At 33.4% G+C, this 26,248-nt stretch overlaps 1 protein-coding gene across 10 annotated transcripts in view; it reads right to left on the bottom strand.

The window, feature by feature from the left end:
• Positions 1-26,248, bottom strand: part of LRRIQ1 (leucine rich repeats and IQ motif containing 1) — a 243,654-nt gene that overhangs the window by 116,101 nt on the left and 101,305 nt on the right. For all 10 annotated transcript variants that reach the window (XM_063712208.1, XM_054527442.1, XM_054527444.1 and 7 more), the window contains 4 exons: positions 21,623-21,802; positions 18,975-19,424; positions 15,470-15,671; positions 5,434-5,553 (listed from right to left, as the gene is read on the bottom strand). In XM_063712208.1, coding sequence (XP_063568278.1) covers positions 5,434-5,553; positions 15,470-15,671; positions 18,975-19,424; positions 21,623-21,802 — 952 coding nt within the window. The remainder of the gene's footprint in view (positions 1-5,433; positions 5,554-15,469; positions 15,672-18,974; positions 19,425-21,622; positions 21,803-26,248) is intronic.

Genomic DNA, 26,248 nt, shown 5'->3' with positions numbered 1-26,248 from the left:
ATAATGGGAGAACATATTTGCAAATCATATATCTGATAAGAGGTTAATATCCAAAATATATAAGGAACTCAAACAACTCAATAACAAATGAACAAATCAATCAACTGGAAATGAGCAAAGGACCTGAATAGACATTTCTTAAAAGAAGCATACAAGTGGCTAATAGGTATATGAAAAAATGCTTGACATCTTTAGCCATCAGGGAAATGCAGATTAAAACCACAATGAGATATCACCTCACACATGTTGAAATAGCTATATCAAAAAGATAAAATATAACAAGTGTTGGTAAGGATGTGGACAGAAGGGAACCCTCACACACTGTTAGTGGAAAGGTAAATTAGTATAAGCCATTATAAAAAGCACTATGAAGGCTCTTCAAAAACATTAAAAATAGAACTGTCATATGACCCAGGAATTCCACTACTAGGTATATCAAAAGGCAATAAAATCAGTATGTTGAAGAGATATCTGTATCATTGTCTTCACTGTGGCATTATTTACAATAACCAAAATATGGAATGAACCTGTATCTATCAATGGATACATGAACAAAGAAAATACACAATGGAAAATATCCATCCATAAAAAATATGGGAACGTGGTCATTTGCAACAACATGAATGAATGAAGAGGACATTATGTTAAGTGAGATAAGCCAGGCACAGAAAGAGAATACCTCATGGTTTCACTCATACAGGGAATTCAAAAAACTTAATATCATAGAAGTAGAGAGTATAATGGTGATTACTAGGGTTTAAGGTGGTCAGTGGGGGTGGTGGTGGTGGTTGCAGGAGATCGTGGTCACAGGATATGAAATTTCACTTAGAGAGGAGGAATAATTTCAAAAGATCTGTTATGCAACATGATGGCTATAGCTAACAATAGATTGTGCTCTTGAAAAATGTTAAGAGAGTGAATGAAAGTATTCTCACTATAAAAATAATGTGTTAACTAATGCATATGCTAATTAGCTTGATTTACAGATTTTACAATGTATATATACTTCAAAACATCAAAGAACAAATATTTGAAATAAATTTGGACAAGAGATTTCCAAAACTGATGAAAGATATTTACCACAGATTCAAGAAGCTATATGATCTCACCAACTCCAAGCAGGGCAAATAAAGAAAATCATACCCAGTTTGAAAAACAAAAATAGAAAATCAACCTTTGTTTGAAAAACAAAATAGAAAAGTTACCTGGGGGATGGGAGAGGAAGCCAATATCTTCAGAGAAGAAAAGTTAAGACTTGATACTGACTTTTCAACAGAAACTATGGAAGCCAGAAATGCTAACAAAATGGCATATTTAAAAATTGAAAGCCTAACTAGAATTCTATTCTTAGAGAAGACAAATATTTAGATAAATATTCCAAAATATTTAAAAAAGAAATAAATTTTCAAGCAATCAAAAACTGACCCCTACTAAAGAGTGTCTTTCGGGCAAAAGAAAATGATCCCAGATGGAAGCATGTTAATGCAGGAAAGAATGAAGTGCAGGAAAAAATAAAACTCAATTAACTAGTGAATAAAGGGAAAAATAGAAAGACAAAAATACTTGATAAATGCAAAAGAGGGTAATAAAAAGGAAAAAGTCAACATAGAACAAATAGAAAACAAATGAAAATTGTATAAACCAAATTATATTCTAAATTAAAATCAATTAAAACAATCTAAATACTCTAACAAAAATATGCCAGAATAAAATATAAAAATAAGCAAAACCCAACTATATGCAGTTATAAGATACATTTTAAATATAAAATCACAGTAAAGTTGAATGAGAATGGTTAGAAAGATATACGTTATGAAAACAGTAGCCAAAAAAAAAAAAAAAAAGCTGCTGTAGGTATAAAAATATCAAAGGAAATGGCCCTTAAGCAATTAGTTAAAGAGGGAAACTATTGTTCAAGAGAAATATTATTATAAGAGGGTCAATGATACAATAATTCAACTAGCCTTAAAATGTGTATGCCCCAAAAACACAGCCCCAAAGTATGAGGCCAAATTTGACAGAAATAAAAGCCAATTTAGAGAAATCCACCAGCACAGTAAGAGATTTTAGCACTCCTCTCTCAATACCTCATAGAATACCCCTCCTGCAAATCACTTAGGATAGAGAAGATAAAAAAAAAATAAAGTAATTGAGATTTTTAATAACAATATACTTACCTACAGAATACATACTCCTTTTATGTTCACATGAAACATTTCAAAAATTATAGTATATGCTGAGACAAAATTTTGAACAACAAAGAACATCAATCTTATATCAAACTCTCCTTGAAAACAGAAGCAGAGGAAACACTTCCTAACAAAATGTATAAGGCCAACATAATATGATACTAAAACCCGAAGAGAGAGCTGTATAAGAAATAGAATTTATATAGTCAATTTCTTTTTGAATAAAATGAGAAAATGGTAAACAAAATAATAGCAAATATAAGCTAGTAATAGGTAGAAAAAGATAATATATTATAGCTAAGTTAGTTTATGCTAAGAATACAAGGTTTAATGTTTGAAAGTCAATGTTAGATGCATTAAGAAGTATTTGATAAAATCCAAATTGCATATAAAGTCACCATCATCATCATTATCAGTAGCAGCAGCAGCATCTTAATCTCTAAGATTCTAAGGAAGTTAACTTCCTTAAACCATACAGTTTCTCTAAGAAACCTATAGGAAACATCTTACTTAGTGGTGAAATATTGAAAGCTTTCACCCTGAGACAAAGAACTAGAAAAAGACGTTTGCTAATATCATCACTATTTAACATTGTAATGGAAGTAGTAATCAGGATAATAAGGCAAGAAAAATAAATAACAGGTATAAGAATTGGAAAAAAAAGAGAAAACTGTCATTCTCAGGTGATATGATTGTGTATATAGTATATTCAAAATATTTGACAGACAATCTATTAAAATTAATAGGTGATTTCAGCAAAGTGGTTGAAGATGAGGTCAATATACAAAAATAAATTGTATTTCTATATATACTTCGGAACAAATCCAACTAAAAATGTACAAGACCACTATGAACAAAATCTCCATGGTTTCTTGCTATTTCAGATATTCCAAAATGCTTTGAATATTTTATTATAGTCAGTACTAACACATCAGAAAGAACAGAAACTGACTTCTCATTAATACAAGTCATTATGAAATAGTATTTTCCATATTGAGGTTTGTTTTGGAAAACTGAAGTGAGGAAAGCAGGCTTCGATTTACTCAATATTTTCAAAAACAAGGTAAATTAAATTCAGTTTTGAAAAACATTGGGATAAATTTAGAATAGAAAGTAAGTCAGAAAGATTTTGCATATAAGTGTATTTTAAAAGCATTTACATTGTTTTCATGATACCTAGTTTTTTTTATTACATAGAAGTAGAAACACAGTTTTTTCCTGAGAATAAATAGCTGAACTTATAAGGAATGTGAAGAAAGAAACAGTTCAATTTATTTGAGCATTTAAGATTTGAGAGAGTGCAAAATAATGGTAGATTTTACAATTATACTATCCAACTATCAACTGAAAATATTAACACTGACGTTTCTAGAAACGTGCTAATCAGCAGCATGTTCCAAAAAGGCAGTTTCCTAACCTAATAGAATAATGTTGAATTTTTAAGGGCTTCCTTTTGATTAAGGTATGATTATGCCTATGAAAACAATTCAGACGTGAGCAATAGTGTTCTGTCTCTACAACAGCTTCATCTTCATAGTCTTATTGATAATATTTTCACAAATTCATAATTCAGTATTGCAATGAAATTTGGAGACTTTCAGTAAACTATGTTTGATAGAAAAAATTGAGAAAATATATAAAATAGAGTTCAAGTCTCCTAATTGAATTCTGAAAAACACCGTACAATTGAATATCAAAATTCTCACTGATGTGTCACATATGTACACATGAAACCATAAGACTATATTTACCTCTTGCAGTTAGGGCATGTGGTGATATTACTCCCATTTCATTTTCCTATCAACACATTAAAGTTGCCAGAAATAAATTAGACCAGTTATTGTGAGATGACATCTGGTAAGAGACTCTCGAAGCTCATTAAGATACAATAAATGTATTCTTACACATATTTTTGAATGATTTAGTAACAGAATGTCTACAGTTGATGCCCTTTTTGTTACATAGCATGGGCCCGCTGAAAATATCTTCCCTGTTCTGGGCCCTTTTTAAACCTGAAGCAGTATTCCCAAGTGTGATCTATGCAGCCTCTAGAACCTAAAGAGGTTTACCAACTCATTCTTCTTAGTGGTGGAAACTACATGAAGCAACAATCCATCCCTTACTTTGGAGGTAATGCCAACATGTCCCAGTTTATTACACTCCTAGAAATTCCACTGCTGTGATGAGCCACTGAATCTTCACAGGTTTCTCTCTCACCATCATATCCTTGTTCACTTCTCATGAGCCTTGGCTAAGTGCTGCAAAAAATTAACTAGAACTCCATTCACACATCTGCTACGTAAGACTACCATGATTACAATGATCAGAGTATAAACTTCATGGTCAGGTTTTAAAAACATAAGGAGAACTTTGGAAAAATGATGGTCATATAGATAGATGAAAGAAAATAAAGAGAAATTTGTATGTTTCATGTTTGTTTAACATAGGCTTTTTTTCTAGCATAAAAGATTTTAAGTGTTTTTAAATTATGGAATTACAGCATTTAAAAGTATCTGTTTTATATCATATGACCTTTACAGTTATATTAATTTATATCCCATCCACTTACAAAAAAGTTTTAAGGCAAGGCATTTATAACTGTGTAGCTAAGCCAAATGCAGTTTAGGATAATTTTATGTCCTGAGAAACTTCATCACCTTCCTGCAGTGATACATTGAGAAGAACACAATATCACCTCTGTTGTATTCTCACCAAAAATACATAACCTGAATACAATGAGAAGAAAACTATATAACAAACACAAATTCAGAGATATTCTACAAAATAATTTTTCAGTAGTCTTTAAAAGTATTAAATTTGTAAAATACAGAGAAAAGATGAGTAACTATTCCAGTTTAAAGGAGACTAAGGAAAAATGACAACTAAATGCAACTTATGATTCTGGATTAGATCTCAGACTAAATATAGGGCATTAGACTACTCACGAATTTGATAAGGTTGATTAGATCATAGTATTACATCAATGTTAATTCCCTAATTTTGATAACTGGAGAATATGGTTGAAGGGCACAAAGACACTTTTGTGAGTATTTTGCTGCCACCTTTGCACAATATACAAGCTTGTAGGATAAAAGAAGATGATGTTAGGAAAAGTTTCTCAATGTTAGGAAAAAAGTCTGTAACAATGTTAATAGGATAAACACCTTAGAAGCTGGTTTATCTTCAAAATAGTACACTGAACATATTTTAAGACCAATATTTATATACTGTAGTTCGTACTTACTTCATCAAATGTAAAATCCTCTAAATCTATTTCTCTGTATTCTTCATCGGATTCTTCATTCTTAATAGCCTCTAGAGCTGTTGTCAGTTTCTTTCGCAAAATAAAGCCCTTCCAAACTGCCTAAACAAAAATGTAAAGTATGTTATACAAAGTTATAGATCAAACCCTAAACCAGATTATCTGTGTTATCCCATTAGGATGATAAAACATCTTAGACCTAAGTTTAATGACACAATAATCTGTTTTCTGAACTTTATGTGACACTTAAAACTGAAAGATAAATTAAACGACGACATGTGTCTAAAGTTCTGAATCTCAGGAGACTTTCCTTGTAGTAAGCGAAAATGAATCTTTAAAACTCCCTCAACTGCACATGTAGGTCAACCAATCAATTATCTTACAATTCCTCCAGGACCCATTCTAAACTAAGAAGAAGGAAATACAAAGGAAAACCCATTTTGCTAATGTTCAAATGATTATGTATAAAATAAAGCACAATTAAGAAAACATCAACATATACAAATGGCCATATTATACAGGGAGTATTATGGCCTATAACGATGAACTAATTTCATTTTTAAATAAATTAAGCATAAAATAACAAAATTTAAAACATTCAGATTCCTCAATAATCCTGGAGTAGGATGAGCTTTCCTAACTATAACTCCAAGTACAATGTAGCTTGTAAAAAATGAATATCTTTATATTTATAAATATAAAGAATATATTTATGCTCCTGTGGAATAAGCTTCAGAATATATTGTGTAAAAACCAAGGGAGAAATAAGTGTTTTTCATGTTACTGTTTAGCTATGAAAAACTGTGTATAAATATATACATTACATTAACACATATATTGAAGTATATATGTATATATATAAATTTTAAAAAGCTTGAATTATAAAATTAATTTTAAAAATGGTTAGCTATAAAGGCATAAAACAGGGTAGAATGTACAGCAATAGAAGCCAGACTTCTCTAAATACATCTTGCTTGGATTTGACTTTCAAACTATGCACATGCTTAAGAGAATTGTGAAACAAATTAAGTAAATATGAAATAGAAAGAAATACCTAAAATATAAAAAATGTTTCATGCTGTGGAATAACCATACAAGTTATTTAAAGTGACTTAAAATAGATTTATTTGGCTACCCCCAGGTGAAATATACTCAAAAGACAAATTTGGCCACAAAAGATATTTTAAAATGGTTTTCAGTAATCATATTGTTAGTAATGAGATTGGTATTTTCATTCTGAAATATATATACACAGAAAGAGAGAGAGAGCAAAGTGAAATATACAAAATGGTGAAACCCTCTATGGCAATAGCAGTCACCCACAACGTTTGTTAACAGCCAGCCTAGGAAGCCAAACCATAATCTCTGCAGCAAATAATCCAGGATGCTAAGTGACAACCTCTGCAGCAATTAGCCAAGAATGGCCAAAACTTGATCAATGACCCAGCTTCCTTGTTTTTTACTCTGCTTCTAACTCAGGAACAACCAGAGAAAGCCAAATATTCTCCCCAAACTGATCACATAAGATGCTCTACTTCTAGTCTCTCTCTACCCACTTTCCCCATGCCAACAACCTCCAATAGAACATACCTGAAGTGTTCCCTTTTTCCACTAAAAGCTTTCCCACTCCCTTCCATGTTTTGGGGTCTATGCCAAAGGCAAGTGATGATGGCTGACTCCCTCATTAGCATACACTCTGAGTAGCCCATTTTTTTTCTCATTTGTATGGTCTTTATTTCCACTGTATACGTATGTGTGTGTACACACCCACATACACATACACATGTACACACAGGTTGGAGGAGTCAGGGAGAGGAGTAAAAAAAGCAATTATGATAATGTCAGTAAAAAACAGGATTTTCTATAGAAGAAAAGAGATGCAAATATACAATTAAATAAGTAAAAATCCTATAGTCCTAACTATAATTTCAAAACATCAATATGTACCCATGGTATTTTTTTTTCCTAAAAATATCTATTTGCAAACTAAGTACATTGAATGTACATTACATAAATAATGACCACACCAGTAGAAACAAGTATTTCTAAAATCCAGATGGGGTGCTCTATATGTCATTTCCATTAAAGAAACCAAGGATCTTTAGACAAATGACTGATTCTAGGCCTGGGGCAAAATGTATGCCAAATGAACCCGGAACATTGTGTCACATTAGAAATTAAGGACAATTTTAAAGACTACTAAATTGTGGCAAAAAGTGAACTTGATGAGACTACCACTGGCCAAATAAAAGACCACCATTTAAGCAGCAATAACAATACTAACTGCAATGAAATCAAACATATATATTTAAAATTTGTGTTTATTATCATAGTACCCATTTTGGTGACCTTTGGAGGATGCTAGGAGACCTCATTAATCTAAAAATTGGTAAATTAAGGAAAATTATTAATATCAAGCATTACACTTGCCTTTCTAATTTGAACTGTACCTTAGGATAACCAGTTAAATAAAGTTTTTTTTTGTATTTTTACATACTTCAGTTAATAAATAAAGAATAGTAGTTAGAAAGTATCACCATTGTGCAAACCATTAATACAATAATTGATCTGGGCAATGTTTACCAATGGCCAGTAATATTCCTGAAAGAGAGGCAACCAGATACTATGTATCTCATTTTTGTAATACAACCACCATCTATGAAATATTCTTGCTAAAAAAACAAACCTGAATCAGAACAAACAGTAGATCTTACTATCAATTTACAGAAAACAAGGAGATGATAAACATGTTAAATGATGTCATGAGGATGCATTTGGCAAAATTCAGAAATTGGAAAACCCTATAGGACAAATGACCTGGTTACTTCAATAAATAAATTGCAAGAAAAAGAAGGGAGTTGCTATATAATAAAAGACTTAACATACAAAAGTTTGAGTGATGACTTGTATTTTGATTAAGAAAAATCTGCAAAGATGTATTAAATGCTACAGGAATTTGTAATACTGATATGATATTTGGTGATAGTGAAAAATAATTGTTATTTTTAAGGTTGGTAATGTATTGCAATTATATTCAAAGCAATATAATTGCTTGAATTATAGAAATTCATGCTAAAATATTTATGAAAGGAATAATTTATTTCAAATAATCTAGTGATGAGGAGGGAGATGTGAATTGGTTTTAAAAGAGTCAATATTGACCAGTAGTTCAACTCATGTTGAAGGTAGGTGTATGGGGTCTTGGATCTTCTCTGTACCTTTGAAATGTGTAACTAAATGTTTGGAAAGTCACAGATAGTGCACTTATCTTTTTTCTTACAATCAATAAAATTACATAAAGTGGGAAATCAAGCTTCACGTGACCTTACAAACTTCTTTTGCTGGTTGTCATTCATAATTTCCAATGATTAAGGATATAACCACGATTCTTGATGGAAATGCAAAGGGACAGTATTCTTCCATGGAGCCCAGCCCATACAAATCAAGGAGGGTAAATAAGTAGCATGGTTTTCAAAATTTACTGAATGTCTATTATATACAAGGCACACATGACATAGCAGTGACTAAAACAGACAAAAAAATCTCTAAGCATGGACTTCCCATTTTAAAGGGGACTGAGACTGAAAATAAAATACATAAGGGAACTAAACTGTATGCTAAATAAATGCTATGGACAAAAATAACTGTCACAAGAGATGGGGAGCATTGGGGAGGTATTGCTATTTTAAATAGGGTATCCTAAGGACCTCCCATTGTGTATTTAACATTTGAATATATGTGCATAATGGAGCCTATGAGCCGTCAACCTAAATATACCATCAGCAGGCAAAATTAATAGCTGGAATGTTATTCCTTATACCCTTGTTCTGGCTTAAGCTCAGTAGAGCAAGATTTCTGCAGTGGCCTACAACTGCTGTTTTCTATGCGTTCTTGCACTCTCATTCTGTGGCCTCCTGGTCTTGTACTACTCAAATCAGAAGCTGTGCTATAGCTTCTACTGCTGCCAACAGTCTTGAGACTGTGGTCCTGAGCAGGAGTTGGAAGATGCTGATACAGATGGGCATACTGTGCCTCAGTGATACCACTGTATTGGAATTTACAAGCTTTTCACAAGTGGTGAACCCAGTCCTTAATTATGCTTATTAATAGCCTGATTTTTCTGACACAGTATAGTAGAGATTTTCTTTTCCCAGACTGTGATAAATACTTGAGTCATTCAATGTTAACCTTCCTTCTTCCCAAAAAGCTGTGAGAAGCTCAGGCTTCTAGGAATAGGTATAGTTACCTACCCTACTTTCTGAGTGGAGAGACAGCACTGTCAAAGAAGCTAGTTCCTCATAACTCTACTCCTTTACCCATCCAACATGTCTGGCCTGAAAATTCAATTATCCTTTTCAAACCCTGAAACATATCCACTCCGTCTACCCCCAGTGCCACTTTATCTTCCTGGAAGAAACTTGTTTCAATCAAACCTCACCATCTATTTCAGCAGCCTCCTTTATAGCTTTCTCCAAGGCAACCTCACCACAGGAGAAGTAAGAAATATATTGTCACACCCTCGGAAGAATTACAATTTATTTTGCTATTGCTTATGTGTCAGGTTTCAGATTCCATTTATACATACTGAGATCTCTTTTCCAGGAAAGTGTGCAGTAGGTTTGAGACTCCAGGAGGGGCTATGTTATCTAGTCTATTTATTGCCTAAACTATGTTTTTCTACTTTTTACTGATACATCTTTCTTTTTACCCAACCTACAAAATTCTAACTCAAATTATGATTGTTATCAATATTTTCAAGAAAGGTCAAAATTATTTGTAAAGGGAAAAATATAAAAAATCATATAGGATTGCCATGTAGATTAAACTAGAAAATTTAAACACAATGATAAGCATGTGATTATCACATAATATGCACTCAATAAATATATTTCCCCCAATTTCCTTGATGCTTTATTTCTAACAACTTTATTCACTTAGTTTAACAAATAAGAAAATCATGTGATATTTAACATTGTATAATGTTAAAAAATACAGTTGATTAATTTTAATCATATTTACCTCTAACTTTTTTACTCTTTTTAACTTACCCATTATGGAGCATACCATCAGCTCTTTGCCCTCTTTATGATTGGCATGTCACATGGTCTGGATGACTAGTGCATGCAAGCTACCACAGAGATAAATAACACTATCTTTCTTTTACCTCTTTCATTTTGGTATTTTTTAAAATTATTTTTATTTCTATTTTATTTTATTTATTTATTTTATTTTTTTGAGACAGGGTCTCACTCTTTCACCCAGGCTGGAATGCAGTGGTGCAATCCTGGCTCACTGTAGCCTTGACCATCCGGGCTCAAGAGATCCCCCACCACAACCTCCTGAGTAGCTGAAACTACAGGTACATGCCACCCAGTTAATTTTTGTATTTTTTGTAGAGACAGGGTTTTGCCATGTTGCCCAGGCTGGTATTGAACTCCCGAGCTCACGCAATCTGTCTAACTTGGCCTCCAGAAGTGCTGAGATTACAGGTGTGCTCCACCAGGCCCAGCCTTAGATTTTCATATCTGGGTATTTATGCTCTCTTGGTTACTCGCTTTCTTTCAGAACGCCTTCTCCCTAACATGGCAAATGGGCCAAGTGGCCTCTTTCTGCTAGGGAGGTACCCTGCATATCCCTTCCTCCGAAACCCTGTCCTGGAAAGGTTCCAAGAATCAGGGAAACATGCTCTCTTTCTCTTGATTATCTTTTTTCCTAAGGTCACCTTATCTTTTTTTTTTTTACCTACCTTCTTCCCTTTTTAAAATATCAACATAATGATATCAAGATTGAGTGCAGATCTAGTGAAAAGAAGCTAGCAAGGGCAACCTTTAATCTAGTGCTAAGTGACATGAGCCAAAGGATTGATTCACTGTGGCTCAAAATGAATCCTGCTCAAATCATCAGGGTCAGGGCTTCTGCGAAGCTCCAGACTATAAAGTACATAGCATGTGTGTTTTCTGGTGTGTCACACAGAGATATCTATATCTCCCTCATGAATCTGCTTAGGGTCAGAAATTCAAGAACCAGCCATCTCTGTTTAGTTTATCAGAAATAATGGTCATGTAAACATGTGGGTAAGTAATGTTCAGATTCTTCTTCTAACTTATTTATTTCTAAGTCACATTTTTATCCTAGTAATCTATCTATGATTAACTCATCTCTCTTTCTCATACATTCAAATCAATTCTCTGGCCTGACAATTCTCTACTGGACATATCTAACATCTTTTTGTTCTCCAACTATCATCAACTCCTACCCCCCCATAGCATACTATATACTTGCTCCTTGTTGAAACTGCACACATCTCTCACGATGTTACCCCTACATTCTCTTAAGATTGTAGTTCTTATGGTATTCTTGTTGTGCTGAAGCTTACTATCATTCTAGTAACATGAAATCCTATGTTAAGTAACATTAAATCCTATGTTATTTTACTTACACAGTCCTTTATACCTGGAATTCCTATCTCTTACCTATCTACATTGAGTCCTACTATTTCTTAAGGCATAGCTCATATCCTTTAAGTGGGGTAGGATAAGTGCTACAACAGAGTAAAAATGCATCATAATCCAAAAACAAGAGTTTATCTCTTGATCACATAACAAACACCGAGAGTAAACAAGCCAATGGGACAGCACTTTAACATGAGGTGACTTGGGTAGCCAGACTTTGCACTCTTCAGTCCCAACAAGGATGCACCAGAGGCTGTCTCCATTTCAGCCAATCAGAAAGGGAAAATGAAATGAAGGAGTGTCTGTGGGAGATTTTATGGGGTAGATCTGAAAGTGATATGCACAAATCTACCATTGAAATTCTTTTTTTTTTTTTTTTTTTTTTTTGAGACAAAATCTCACTCTGTTGCCCAGGCTGGAGTGCAGTGGTGTGATCTCGGCTCACTGCAACCTCCTTCCCCTCTGGGTTCAAGAGATTCTCATGTCTCAGCCCCCCAAGTAGTTTACAGGCACCTGCCACCATGCCTGGCTAATTTTTTTTTTTTTTAGTAGAGATGAGGGTTTCACCATGTTGGCCAGACTGGTCTCGAACTCGAACTCGACCTCAAGTGATCCACCCACCTCGGCCTCTCAAAGTGTTGGGATCACAGGCATGAGCCACTGCGCCCGGCCTATCATTCACATTCTAATGACGAGAACTCTGAGAGCTCAATTGCAAGGAAAGCTTGGAAATCTAGTCTGGCTCTATGCCAGGAAGAAGAGAAGAATGTGGTTTTGGTGAACAGAGAGCAATCTCTGGCACATCCTTCACAAAACCTTTCATTTTGATCCTTCTTAAGCCCTGGTTGTTTCTGCTATATCACACTGTACTCCCTCAGAATGTTTAGGCAGTCTAAACTTCATATTTCAAGATGAGTCATTTAAGAAGCTAGATGATTGTTCCCAGCAGATGTGAAAATGGAGTTCACTTCAATGATTTGAAGTAATAGGATGTACAAAAGAGACTTACATTAAGTTACAAAGAAAGACTGAATGTTGTTACTGATACAAAGAAGCTCAATCAAAGAACTCACAACAGAGGTATCAGTCACAACTAGACTACTTCATAAGGTAATGAACCTTCTCTTTAGTGAGAGGAATGAAGCAAAAGTTGAATAGTTGTTTACTGTCAATGCTGAAAAATGTATTTTCATCCACCGATAACAGGCGGGAGTTTGGATGGCGTCTACATTCCTTAGGTAGCAAAATAACATTTGGAGATAGTAAGTGAAGTTTCTTTTTATTTTTTCTCAGAGTTTCCTTGAATCAATTGCTGTCTCCTCACTCCCACCTCTATCAGGTAACAAAAACAGCTTTGCCTATGCACTGTTCTCAGGAGGAGTACAGTATAGACAAATTAAGTAAACGGAAATACTGGCTACCTTGATTAGCAACTCAGCAAAAGTGTTTCTCTTGAAAGCTATGTCTTTAATATTAAGAGCTGAGAGCTTGAGAGGAAGGGTAATTTCTTTTTTTCTGAATTTTAAGGCCATTTTTCCAGTTGCTCTTCCTAAATACCTTGGAGACCTTCCTGATTCCTCTCTATCTCTCATGTATTTACTCTCAAGATAAAATCAACATATATTCTGGAATGTGATATTCTTACCACCTCCACTGCTGATAATCGGGTCCATGCCAATGTTATCTCTTGCCTGGTTTACTGTAATAGGATGCTGACTGATTTGGCTTTTTCTGCCTCTGTCCTCTTACAGTATAATTGTGACACAGAGTAAACTTGACCACATCAATCCACTGTTCAAATTCCACCAATGTCTTTCCATATCATATGAGACCTTTGACTTATAAATCCTACTTTGCTCCTTTTCATTACTCTCTGGTCACAATGGCCTCTTGCTACTTCCTAAACACTGTGAGTAGGCTACTAAATCATGGCCTTAGAATCTGATGTTCCTTTGCCTCGAATATTGTTCCCACAGATATCGAATGGCTAAGTCTCTCTCCAATGTCACATTTCCTGGTCTTACACATCCATCCTATCTAAATTGATAAACTTTTCTTTGATACTCGCATCCCACTTTTCCTGCTTTATATTTTCACCCACAATATTTCTCATAGCTAACATATTTATGAACTGCATATTCCAACAGAATGTAAGCTACAAAGATTTTTGTAGCAAGAAATATTTGCTGAATGAATAAAGGGAAATGCTAAATTTTGTTTAATTACTATCATTTAACTTAGGTACAATACCATGAATTTCTACAGATCTTATTTGGTTTATATTTGCATCCTCCACCAGGATATAAATTCCATGAAGGTAGGAATCTTGTTGATTTTAAGTTTTATTTCCTGAGCCTAGAACAATTCCTGACAAGTCGTACCTCCTAAAAAAATTTGATGAGTAAATAAATTTTTAAAAATGAGTGTGATCAACATGAACTTCATTTTAAAATCTGGTCTTGGAATATACTTTGTGAACTGCCTGTGGGGACCAATTGGTAAGGTGCCGCCAGCGGCATCTAAGAATTGAGAGAAGTTCCTGGACAACAGAAAGAAGGAAACTGGGAACCTCAGTCTTACAGCTGTGAGCAAATGAGTTCTTCTAGCAACAAGTTGGACTGGAAGAGGACCCAAGCCCTAGATGAGATCTAAGGACCCAGTCAACACTTTGATATCAGACTGGTGAGACACTGAGCAGAAAATCCATCCATGTTGTGCTAGGACTTCTGAGTTACAAAAATTTTACAATAATAAATGGTAATGTTTTACACTGCTAAAACAAACAAAAAAACCCTGGTCTTGGTGAGATTGAGTCAAGTCTATTAATTATTTGCTTTCTAAATTTTTAAATGAAATATTTGAAAAACTTTAACAATTATTTTGGTAGATTTTCAAACATATAGAAATAGCTATCAAGGCCAAGTAAGACCTGCTTTGGCTAATCAAATGTTAGCAGATGTGACAAATGACATACTTGATGAGAAGTTGTTGTTGTTTTTTGAGACAAGGTCACACTCTATACCCAGGCTAGTGTGCAGTGGTATGATCATAGCTTACTGCAACGTCACACTCCTGAGCTCAAGCAATCCTCCTGCCTCAGCCTCCCAAGTAGCTAGGACTACAGGTGTGCACCACCACGCCCACCTAATTTTTGTATTTTTTGTAGATATGGAGTCTGGCTTTCTGGGGCAGGCTGATCTCGAACTCCTGGCTTCAAGTAATCCTCCTGCCTTGGCCTCCCAAAGTGCTGGTATTACAGGCTTGAGCCACCACATCCTGCCTTGATGAGAAGTTTTAAATATGGTTGTGTGGTTCAGCTTGACCCTCAGTCATGCAAATGGTATTTTGTATTTAAGGCTTATTCCTTCAATCCAGATATCAAGCAGAGCCACAGCCAACCCGCAGCTAACCTGCAGCTAACCTGCAGCCAACATGTCACTTGAATAAGAAATAAATCTACATAACTGTAATCACTGAGATTTGGAGGTTATTTTTAATACAGAATAAACCATGAAAGACAACTAATATATCTTTTGTAACTATGTTACCAAAAGATTGAAATTAACCTGAATAAGAATAGCAGCCTTCTCCCTCTGTTTTTGGATATTCACAATATTTTCTCTTTTTCCTTTCTTTAAAATAGTCTGATTCTTGATGGAAGAATTTGGCAGGCCTTCTGTTGCAGCAGTATGTAGCCTTGTGGAGAAATGAATCTGTCTGCGCATGAGGTAACCACGCCAGTATGACTGGATTACCACAGCTGCCATACTATCAAGAGGAGAAAAAAAAACACACACTTTTTTTAATTATCTGTAAATACACAGTTGTAGATAAAAGGTCCTCCTAAACAATATTTTAAAGAAAGAACACATAAAGTATTATTTAAAAATAAGACCACTTCTTTTGTTTAACCATTGTCATAGAAGTAAAAATAGTAAGAAAACCTTCCAATCTGAAGAAAAGAAATGGGCCAGTAGTTGGGTATGTGGGTAAAAGGGAGTTTCATTTGTTTCTTTTAAGGAGGGAGATTTATAGAGATCTTGTATCATTCTGGGGATACTTGTCCAGAGAGAAGGGGAAAAAGTGGTGAGGCAGAAGAGGGGACAAATGTAGGAGCCAATGTTTACTTGGCAAGAGGGGGTAAAGTCCTATTCATTGTGGAGAAATTACCTTCGAATGTAAGAGGAAGGAGGCTTCCTTTACTGTAAGAGGAAGGACCCTATCAGGTGCTTAGGAGCTTCACTTTCTTCTCTGCCCACAAACAGTTAAATTACACTCTTACAGTCTCAGTAGTAAATACTTACATTTTTCTGGTCCACACCTATTTGCCAATTTCAGGCACTGAATGGATCAATGTTATGTGTTTTCCATATCTCCTTAAGTTGCCCGGCAACATTAGCAAAATGTGATTTAAAATGTACATTGATTATAAAAGTGGATTGTCAGTGTGTTTAGTAATTTAACTCTTACTAATTGGAAATGTTTTACTTTCCCAACATAGATTATTAGAGGAATATTATCAAGGTAAAGAGTGCAGTCAAAGTGCTGACTATTCTCTCTTACTCTCTTTTCAAATTCCTGACATTGGCTTAAAAAGAAGATTAGTAATTCTTGGCCTATCTCCATTTCCTAATGCTCCCTTGAAATAGTTTTCAATAATTTTATAATTACCAAATCCAATGAAACTTCTCCATTCCTCATACAATTTAGTTTAAGGCAAAGTGGAATGAAGTGATAAACTCTACTAGATATGGCCACACATTTTTTTTCTCATAGTAATACATTTCTGGGAAATTCGAAAGGAATTATGAAGCCATTTTCTATTGCTGTTTTGGCTTATTATCGGTATTACTATAATCATCATTGTTAACATCATCCCCATTTTACTTAAGGCCAGTAGAAGGCTCCAATCTGTTTTACTATGAATAGAATATTGAAGTTAAAGCCTAAAATATATGGTCTAAGATAAGCTACTTGAATTTCCAGTACTTTGAAAAAAATATTCATGTTCCAACAAATCATTTCCTACTCCTAGGGTAAACAGAACTTTGTAAATTTTGATATAAATATAATTCACATTTATTCATTCAATAATCCATTCATTACTTCATCTTTTGAACAAAAATGGATCAGGGGATTTCAAAGATAGGCACTTTGGGTGATAAAAGAATCAGAAAACACATTTGCAATATGTAACCAGTAAAAATTAAAAGGCTTATGGGAAAACACATCAAACCTGAGACAGTATCTTATATTTCTTTATAGACACATGCAAATTTCACAAACTGTAACTGTGAATTTCTTGTAAAGTCATTGATTGCATGAATTCCTCAGCCTAATATCATCAAAATTCCCCAGGGAAAACAAAAAACAGAAGGTAGATGAGGGGTATTTTCTTCAGTGACACTAACATATGGACTGCTTTTCACTACATTGAAAGCAGATAAAGAAACTGACTTTATGGTTTCCTGAATGTAGGGTGCACTATAGGTTAAGAAAAACAACTCCATGATCATCATCATCATCATAATATTTTTGGCAAAAATTATAATGTCAAAAGTGTCTTTAGAATAAGAGCACATGTAAATAACTCTTAGGAAACTCTTATACAATTGGCAATGAATCTCCTGAATCACTGAATGTTAAGATTCAGCAACGGGTATACATTTTCTTTCCCGTTTATTCTTTGGGTCTTTAGTTTACCTATATTTTCAGTTCTTCTTCCTTATTTATTATCATCATTTGGCTATTTTACTTAGGATTAAGAAGTTAAAAATATTGTTTATATGAAATTTCAATAGGCAACATTTGAAGTGTTTGGAGCAAAGGCAACCAATTAAATAAACTGATAAAACATAAATCAGAAAATATTAAAGCCACTTTTGATAAATATTAAAAATTTACATTAGGAAATATGTTAGTTTCAGCATATCAAATTACTTAACCTAGCTCCCAGAGAAATAAAAATTACTCTTTACCCTGACAACTTTTGAAAAAAGGAAGACCGGGAAAAGCAAGATTTGCTAGTTACTGTGATATTCTGACATTTGCACTGCTCAGCAGCAGTAATTTATTAAAGAAGCTAAATCTGAGCAATTTTTCTTTTCTTAGCTTGACTCTGAGGCCAAAAGTAAAAAGAACAAGAAGAAATTGACAGGCCAAAGTAAAACCTAATCCTTGCTGGTTCAATAGTCATTAGCTTTCTAAAATTATTTAATGGTTATAAGGGGGTTTGCTTGATTAATCATACAGAATATTGCCCTACCTTATAGATCTATTAATGCCAAAAAATTATAGCACATACATTCAAATACGTGCAAGGATGCTCTTTAAATGTTTATTAAATCAATGGGCAAATAAATGGCATGTGCAAAAGTATACATATATTTTTATTTTATTTATTTATTTATTTTTGAGATGGAGTCTCGCTCTGTCACCCTGGCTGGAGTGCAGTGGCGTGATCTCGGCTCACTGCAACCTCCGCCTCCCGGGTTCACGCCATTCTCCTGCCTCAGCCTCCCGAGTAGCTGGGACTACAGGCGCCCGCCACAACGCCCGGCTAATTTTTTGTATTTTTTAGTAGAGACGGGGTTTCACCGTGTTAGCCAGGATGGTCTTGATCTCCTGACCTCGTGATACGCCCGCCTTGGTCTCCCAAAGTGCTAGGATTACAGGCGTGAGCCACCGCGCCCGGCCTGCAAAGGTATATTTTTTAAAAATGAAAATACTTGATTACTTACAAAATGTTTTTATTATTTTGAGTGTGATATTTTATTTCTTCTTAAAACATATTATTTAGAAATTACAAGGCAGAAAAAAATTCACATTTACTCATTTAAATACTACTAGAAATTAAATGAGAATTTAATCAAATTAATATGCACTATAATTAATGATTTGTGCACCTCATGAAAACATAATTAATGCACCTCATGAAAACATAATGGAATCGGTATGAAATATGATTGTGATTTAAATCCTTCAGCAAATTACTAGGTACCATTGACTAATATCATCCATCAAAAGTAGTAAACATACATCTATAAAAGAAACATTATTTATATATCTTACATTTTTTCACTAGGCTCAATATTTTGGTGATTCCTCGGCAAAGAATTTGTCATTACTACTTCCTTAAATGGGATTCTTATGGTGGGAATACTGCTTGCCTTGCTGTCTTCTCTCTTCTGACATACTAATATTTCCTGATGTCTTCCTTCCATATTTTCACATGTGGAGGAGTTGCTTAATGGGGAGTGGCTGGAGACAGAGTCCATCCATTTCTCAGGAATATCTGGTGAGTCTGGATTACCTTCATGTGCACAAGAGTAGAAGACTCCATTTTGCAGAGTGCTGTCACTGTTTGTAGGGGCCAAATGATTTTTCTGGGCTTCTGATTCATCTTTCTTGGTGATACTTACATCCCCTCGTTCGTGTGCATGTCGGTATTCAGTACTAAGTATCATCAATTTCTTAAAATAATGACAGAGATTTTCTGCAGTATCCAAGGTAAATACATCTCTGAACAAATAAATAATGAGAATATTTCATAAGAATAGTATCAGCAAATATTAAAACTTGGTGCAAGTTTTGAAAATTTCACTGTATGGCCTCAAATGAATATTAAACTTCACTACAACATTCATTATAGATTATTTCTAGTTGTTTATATAAAAATTGATCTCGTTTATAACAAAATTTGAAAACATTTGTTTAGTTAATTTAGATCCATCAGTCCAGACAAAATGTCTGGAAGTTTTAGGACCATTTTTATTCTAGGTATTTTTGGTACAAATGAATGAGAAAAATTCATGCTTTTATTACCATAAACATGAGAAATCATGGCTGACTAAATTTGGAGAAGTTATTATGAAATAAAAGTGCTTTCTACATTGACTTTTGCCACGCAAAATATTTGTACTGGACTTTTAAACAAAGAACTTACATTATGGGAAAATTTTTATCCCCATTTATCTCTGGAAAAATAATAATCTATTGCAAAGAGAATTCAAGTACTTTAAGACACAAATGGCTAAGATTCTCTTGAACAGTGATTGGATTTCTAGCTTTTGAATTTTATAACTTGTATAATTACTCAAATTTTAATGTTAGCTGGATTTGAAGTTCTCAATAAGAAATGTAAAGGACTTTTCACTTGTATGAGCCTTATTCTTGGCTACATTTTGTCTTCCTTTATTTTTATTTCATGTCTAAAAATTTTTGCTTATTTCTAACTTATATTTTCTGGCTATATTTAATATATTGCCACAAGTTGCCTAATATTTTCTGAAAAAATACAGTATATAAAAAATAAAATGTTAATCACATCAAACAAAATGAAAGTTACAATTATTCCCAAAAATGTAGAGACAATTTGATAGCTCCTATGTTCATAAAGGTAATTTTAGACATTAGCATAGGCTCATCCAGTATATGTTTTATATTTTGTATTTCATCCATTTCGTTGGCTAATAATGCAAAAAAGGTTCGATATTAGAATATTAAGTGTTGATGGTTACTTGTTGAACTCACCACCACTTATGCATTCAACATACAAAATATAGTCTATTTTACATATTATAAAATTAGAATTTTCTTTCTTCCTATAGTCTTTCCATTTTCAATGCTAAAATAAAACTTAAGTTGCAATAAAATAAATAGTCCAAAGGACTACATTTAAAATCTCATGTTGAAATTTGGATTTCAAGGGAATGTCAAGAGTCACCTTTACATACAAAATTGTATATTACCACATATATACAAGTAAATATTATTTTAGATTTGCATAAAGACAAATGTAAATAATCGTAGTATTTGTTACATTAAACATTACTTATAACAATTGAAATTATTTTTAATGATGTGAGATTTCTTTTTAATCTAAATAGACTATGTTCAAAAATATTTACACAGAAAACGAACTTTTACATAGGACAAGCATATATAAAATTATCAATAGCAAAACCTTAAGAATATAATTTAGTAGGAAAATTTAGACATTTGGAAGTGCATGTCATTTTTCCAATTGCAATGAAGAGTCACTGTAAATGACAATACAAAATCATTTTTGTTTATAATTTACATTTCCTGACATAATGCAAATTAAAAAGTACAGTTTTAGAAATATCAATAATAATGCATTCAGAATTTGAGGTGGGGAATAGGAAGTTTTCTTTCTTCAAAATTTGATTCTGATTACTGCCAACTTCTGTAGTCTAAATGGGTGCAAGTGCTGACTGCTTTTTTCTACTGTGCTCCCATGATACCTTGATACATAAGTATATGTACACTATTTTAATATGTAATATAAATTACATGTGTTATAAAACTTACCTCACTCTATTCTAGGTGTTTACCCAATTTTCTCTTATGTTAATTTGTGAATTATTTGGGGATAAATAGTCTTGCCTACAATAATTATTGAATAAAATTATGACTGAATAATTGATGAATTTTTGCCTCTTGTCTTGATGCTATCCACATGCTTTCATTTTCTTTAATATTGTAGCATTTAAATATTTGAAATTATGTTCAAAATACATATTAATATATTTCAAGAATAAAAACATGATGCCCAAAGTTTTTAAAGGTAGAATATCCCCAAAACACACTGTTCTAATCCAAAAAAGTGTAATTGTGTTAATCAGAATACTTTAAAATCATATTTATAAATTACATTATTGATTCTAAATACATCAATGGGAAGATCACAATCTTACCCTTTTCCAGTTACATAATTTTCAATTAGCAAGTTGAATTCTCGAATCTGAGACTGACAAAGTGCCAGGAAATCTGCTGATTCCAGTTGATTGTGTTCTTCAATGCGGCTTTCTGAATTAGAGTTTAGCATATTGCCATTAAGGATTCTCAGAGCAGGCAACACTTTAAGTAGAGAATCCCTATTGAAAACAACAAAAAAGTTAATAATCCTGATCTTGATAAGGAGAGTATATATCTAAGTAACCATATACTGATCATTTAAATAATACAAGCATAGGATGTATATCTCAGAAAATGTGACTGTAGGGAAAATGATAGAGTTAGATTTTGTTGTTGTTGCTGTTGTTGTTACATTTCTTTAAAAAGCATGGCATCAGGTCATATACAAAGTAAGTTTTAGAGTTAGTTCTTTAACCTTTTTCTTCTAAAACACAAATGAAAGATTGAAACTTGGCAATTCAGGCTGGAATTTGGAGTGTAAAAAGATGCATTATGAAAAGAATAATAATATTAGATAAACTTTTAAACAGAAGGTAACTATAATAATCTTACCAAAAGTTGTCTTTTATTTCAGAAATAAAGGTACATTCTGACTCTTTCTCTTAGTAAAATATACTGAGAGTAGGACTAAAACAAGAGAGGTAGGATATTACCCTGTTTATCATGATCTGGAACATCTAAAATTATATTTTCTCCTGAATCTTGCTAAGGATTATAAAGGTAAAAATCTTCAAGGTATTTGCAAAAGTCTATATCAATTTTTGGTGGTGTGCACCTGTAGTCCCAGTTAGCCGGGAGGCTGAGGCAGGAGAATCACTTGAACCGGGGAGGTGGAGGTTGCAGTGACCCAAGATCGTGCCACTGCTCTCCAGCCTGGTGACAGAGCGAGGCTCCATCTCAAAAAACAAAAACAAACAAACAAACAAACAAAAACTAATGCTGTGAAAAAGCCAGGTCAGACAGCAAGAGCTTTCCATCAAGCTCAGCCATTTAAAACTACTAGCCGAAACCCTTCTCAAGGAGAGTGTAGGTCTCTTTTCACCAGGCTGCTGATAGTTACAGTGGAAAAGTGAACTCCTTCAATAAAGTTAATCCCCTAATTAAAAACTAATAGTTCCTATGGGGAAACTATATAACTCTAATGAAAGATATCCTAGAGGAACTAAATAAGAGATATCCCAATGGGGGGGGGTTCATGGATAGGAAGACTCAGTATTGTCCAGATGTAAGTTATTCCCTTATTGATCGATAGATTAAACTCACTCCCAATCAAAATTATAGCAAGGTATTTTGTGGATATCAACACAGTGTTTCTAAAGTTTATATAGAGAGGTAAAAGATCCAAAATAACCAACTCAATATTGAAGGAAAACAACAGTTAGAAGACTGACACTAACTGACTTCAAGACTTAATATGAAGCTATAGTAATAAAGACAGTATGGTATTGATGAAAGAATAGACAGATCAAAGGAACAGAATAGAAATTCCAGAAATAGACCCACACAAATATAGCTAACTGATCTTTGGCAAAGGAGCAAAACCAGTACAATAGAGCTAAGATAGTCTTTTCAACAAATGGTGCTGGGACAACTCAAAATCCACATGAGTAAGCATGAAGTTAGACCAACTACACCCTTCACAAAATATTATCTCAGAAGGAATCAAAGACCTAACTGTAAAATATAGAATGTTAAAACTCCTAGAATATAATATAGGAGAAAATCTAGATGACCTTTGGTATGATGATGATTTTTTAGATAAAATGCAAAAGGTATGTCAGTGTGTAGGAAGGAGAGTTCAAAAATCACCAAAGGTATAATCAAGGAAAGAAAAAATACATCTGATATCATTAAAATTAAAATTTTCTACTGTATGAAAGACAATCTCAAGAGAATGAGAAGACAAGCCACAGACTGGGAGAAAACATTTCAAAAGATGTATCTGATTAAGAACTGTTATCCAATATATCAAAGAACAAAAGTCAACAATCAGAAAATGCACAAACTAATTTAAAAATAATCAAGAAACCTCAACAGACACCTTACTAAAGAATATATACAGATGACAAGCCAGCATATAAGAAGATGTTCAACATGATATTCATTAGAAAATTGAAAATTAAAATAACAATGAGACAATGTGATACCACTACGTGCCTATCAGAATGACCAAAATCCAGAAATACTGACAATACCAAATGCTGGTGAAGATATAGAGCAAGAGAAACTCACATTCATTGCTGGTGGGAATGCAAAATGGTACTGCCACTTCGGAAGACAATTTGACAATTTCCTATAAAACTAAATTAAATCTCACCAAAAGACCCAGCAATAATATTCCTTGGCATTTATTCAAATGAATTGAAAATTTATATTCACACAAAAATCTGTAAACAGATGTTTATAGCAGCTTTATTCATAACTGCCAAAACTTGGAAGCAACCGAGATGTCATTCAGTAGGTGAGTGGATAATAAACTGTGCTACAACTAGAAAATAGGATATTATTCAGTGCTAAAATGAAGTGAACTAGGAAGCCATGAAAAGAGGTGGAGAAAAGTTAAGTGCATATTATTAAGTGAAAGAAGTCAATATGAAAAAATTCATATAATATATTGTTCCAATTTAATGACATTCTAGAAAAGGCAAAACTATTTAGACAGTAAGATCGCTAGTTGTCATGGGTTGGTGGGAGGCAGAGATGAATAGGCAAAGCACAGATTTTAGGGCAGTGAAACTATAGTTTATCATACTACAATAGTGGACACATGTAATTATACGTTTGTCAAAACTTATAGATTATGAAACACCAAGAGTGAACCCTAATGTAAACTATGGACATTGAGTGACAATGTCAATGTAGACTCATTGATGGTAACAAATATACCTCTCTGGTGCAGAATTTTGATAGCAGGAAATGTTGTGCATGTATGGGGATGAGGTATGTGGGAACTCTGTACTTTCTGCTCAGTTTTGCTGTTAACCTATGACTACTCTAAAAATAAATTTTATTAATTAAAAAAAGAAAGCAACAATTCCTAAACACTAAGTGAAGAATGACAAAGCGAGATTATTAAAATGTTAAGATTTAAGAAGTAAAACTTCAGGCAGATCTCTACCTAGATTGTATAGTCTGAGATGAAATATTCATTTATACAAACAGTTGTGAAATATAATTTTAGCATATGTATATGTATTACAGAAGAAGTGGCCCATGAAGGCAAAAATGCCTAGGGCCAACCAAAGTAATAATGTATCTCTTTGTATAGTTATAATCTTGGTAGTCTTGGTAGTAATAGTAAATTAAAAAATAATTTCAAGAGATAGATAAATACATTTTCCTCTATAAAAGCAAAAAAAAAAAAAAACATAGTTTTTCATGTACTGAGAACAGAACCAGCTCCCAACCCCCACTCTGCTCCCTCCCCTGAAAGAAAACTGAAACTTTTTTTCTCATCAATATTTAAATAAGGGAAGAGGGAAATAAACTGGATTTGTTTCTTCAAGGTAATTATCAGATGATCTACATATTATGAAGCAGATAAAAATCTTGACGCTTTGCTAATAAATAGTATGATCAAGTTAAGAAAATATGAGTCCATATATTTTGAACTTGTTTAGTAGTTTTGCAGCTACCAATGTTTACCAAATCATAAACTACCCTATTTGCCACAAAGGAATAAATAACATACATCATGTTTCTGGTTGCATTAATTTTAAGACATGGTTCAAAGGCAGAATGTTATATTAAGATAACAACTATTCATCAGAGGGGTTATGAGATAATCAGAGATAATCACCAGGGATAATCTTTGACCAGGGGTTTCTTCAAAACAAAGAAAGGTTACTTTCTGAAAATAAAACTGGTAATAATCAAAAATAAATGAAGAAATCAGCTATCCATAACCCACCTCACCAAGTTGTTTACTGTATTACTGATGAAGCTACATTGTATTCTAAATCTCCATAAAATTACTCAGTCAAGTTTTCTTAAAGGCAGGACTGTGATGCCAAAATAACTTACTTAGTTATGATTATAAAGTGCCAGGTATGAACTAATGATGTTTTTAAGATGTGACAATAAAAGTTACTGGCAGTTAAGAATGCATCTCTTCAACCAGTATCAAAAAGAAGATACTCTGATTCTGTTGCTGGACCTTTTTCAAGATTCAATTTCCTAAATTAGAATACTAAACATAAAGCTTCAACAACTTGATGGAAATAGCTCTTGAGAATAACCCACAGGATTATTCTAATTCTTTGGATGCCAAGCAGATTTTTGTCTGACACCTTGATCTCTAGAGTGGACCTGAGTGAATGTATGTGAAAAAAGGAGGTCTGCCAAAGTCATGTTCTAGTCTTTGAAACAGATATATCTTACAAGAAAAATCAATAAAGCAGATTTTCTTTTTTAAGTTGTATCTTTTTGGAGTTATATAAAGCAGACTTTTTCTTCTCCTACAGTATAATAATTTCTAGTTAAATAGTAACAGTAAGCTGTTGAAACTTCCATACTTTTCACCGGGAAGAGTGATCCTGGATCCACAGTGGTAGTGCAAATGCAATAATGCCTGTGAGACCCTTTTTAGTAGCCATCTTTCAAGTCTCATTTTGGGTGAATGAGGA

This window comes from Pongo abelii, chromosome 10, assembly GCF_028885655.2.
Source record: "Pongo abelii isolate AG06213 chromosome 10, NHGRI_mPonAbe1-v2.0_pri, whole genome shotgun sequence".
Classification (NCBI taxonomy): domain Eukaryota; kingdom Metazoa; phylum Chordata; class Mammalia; order Primates; family Hominidae; genus Pongo; species Pongo abelii.
Note: the sequence above shows the minus strand (reverse complement) of the source record. Positions and strands in the feature narration are given on the sequence as shown.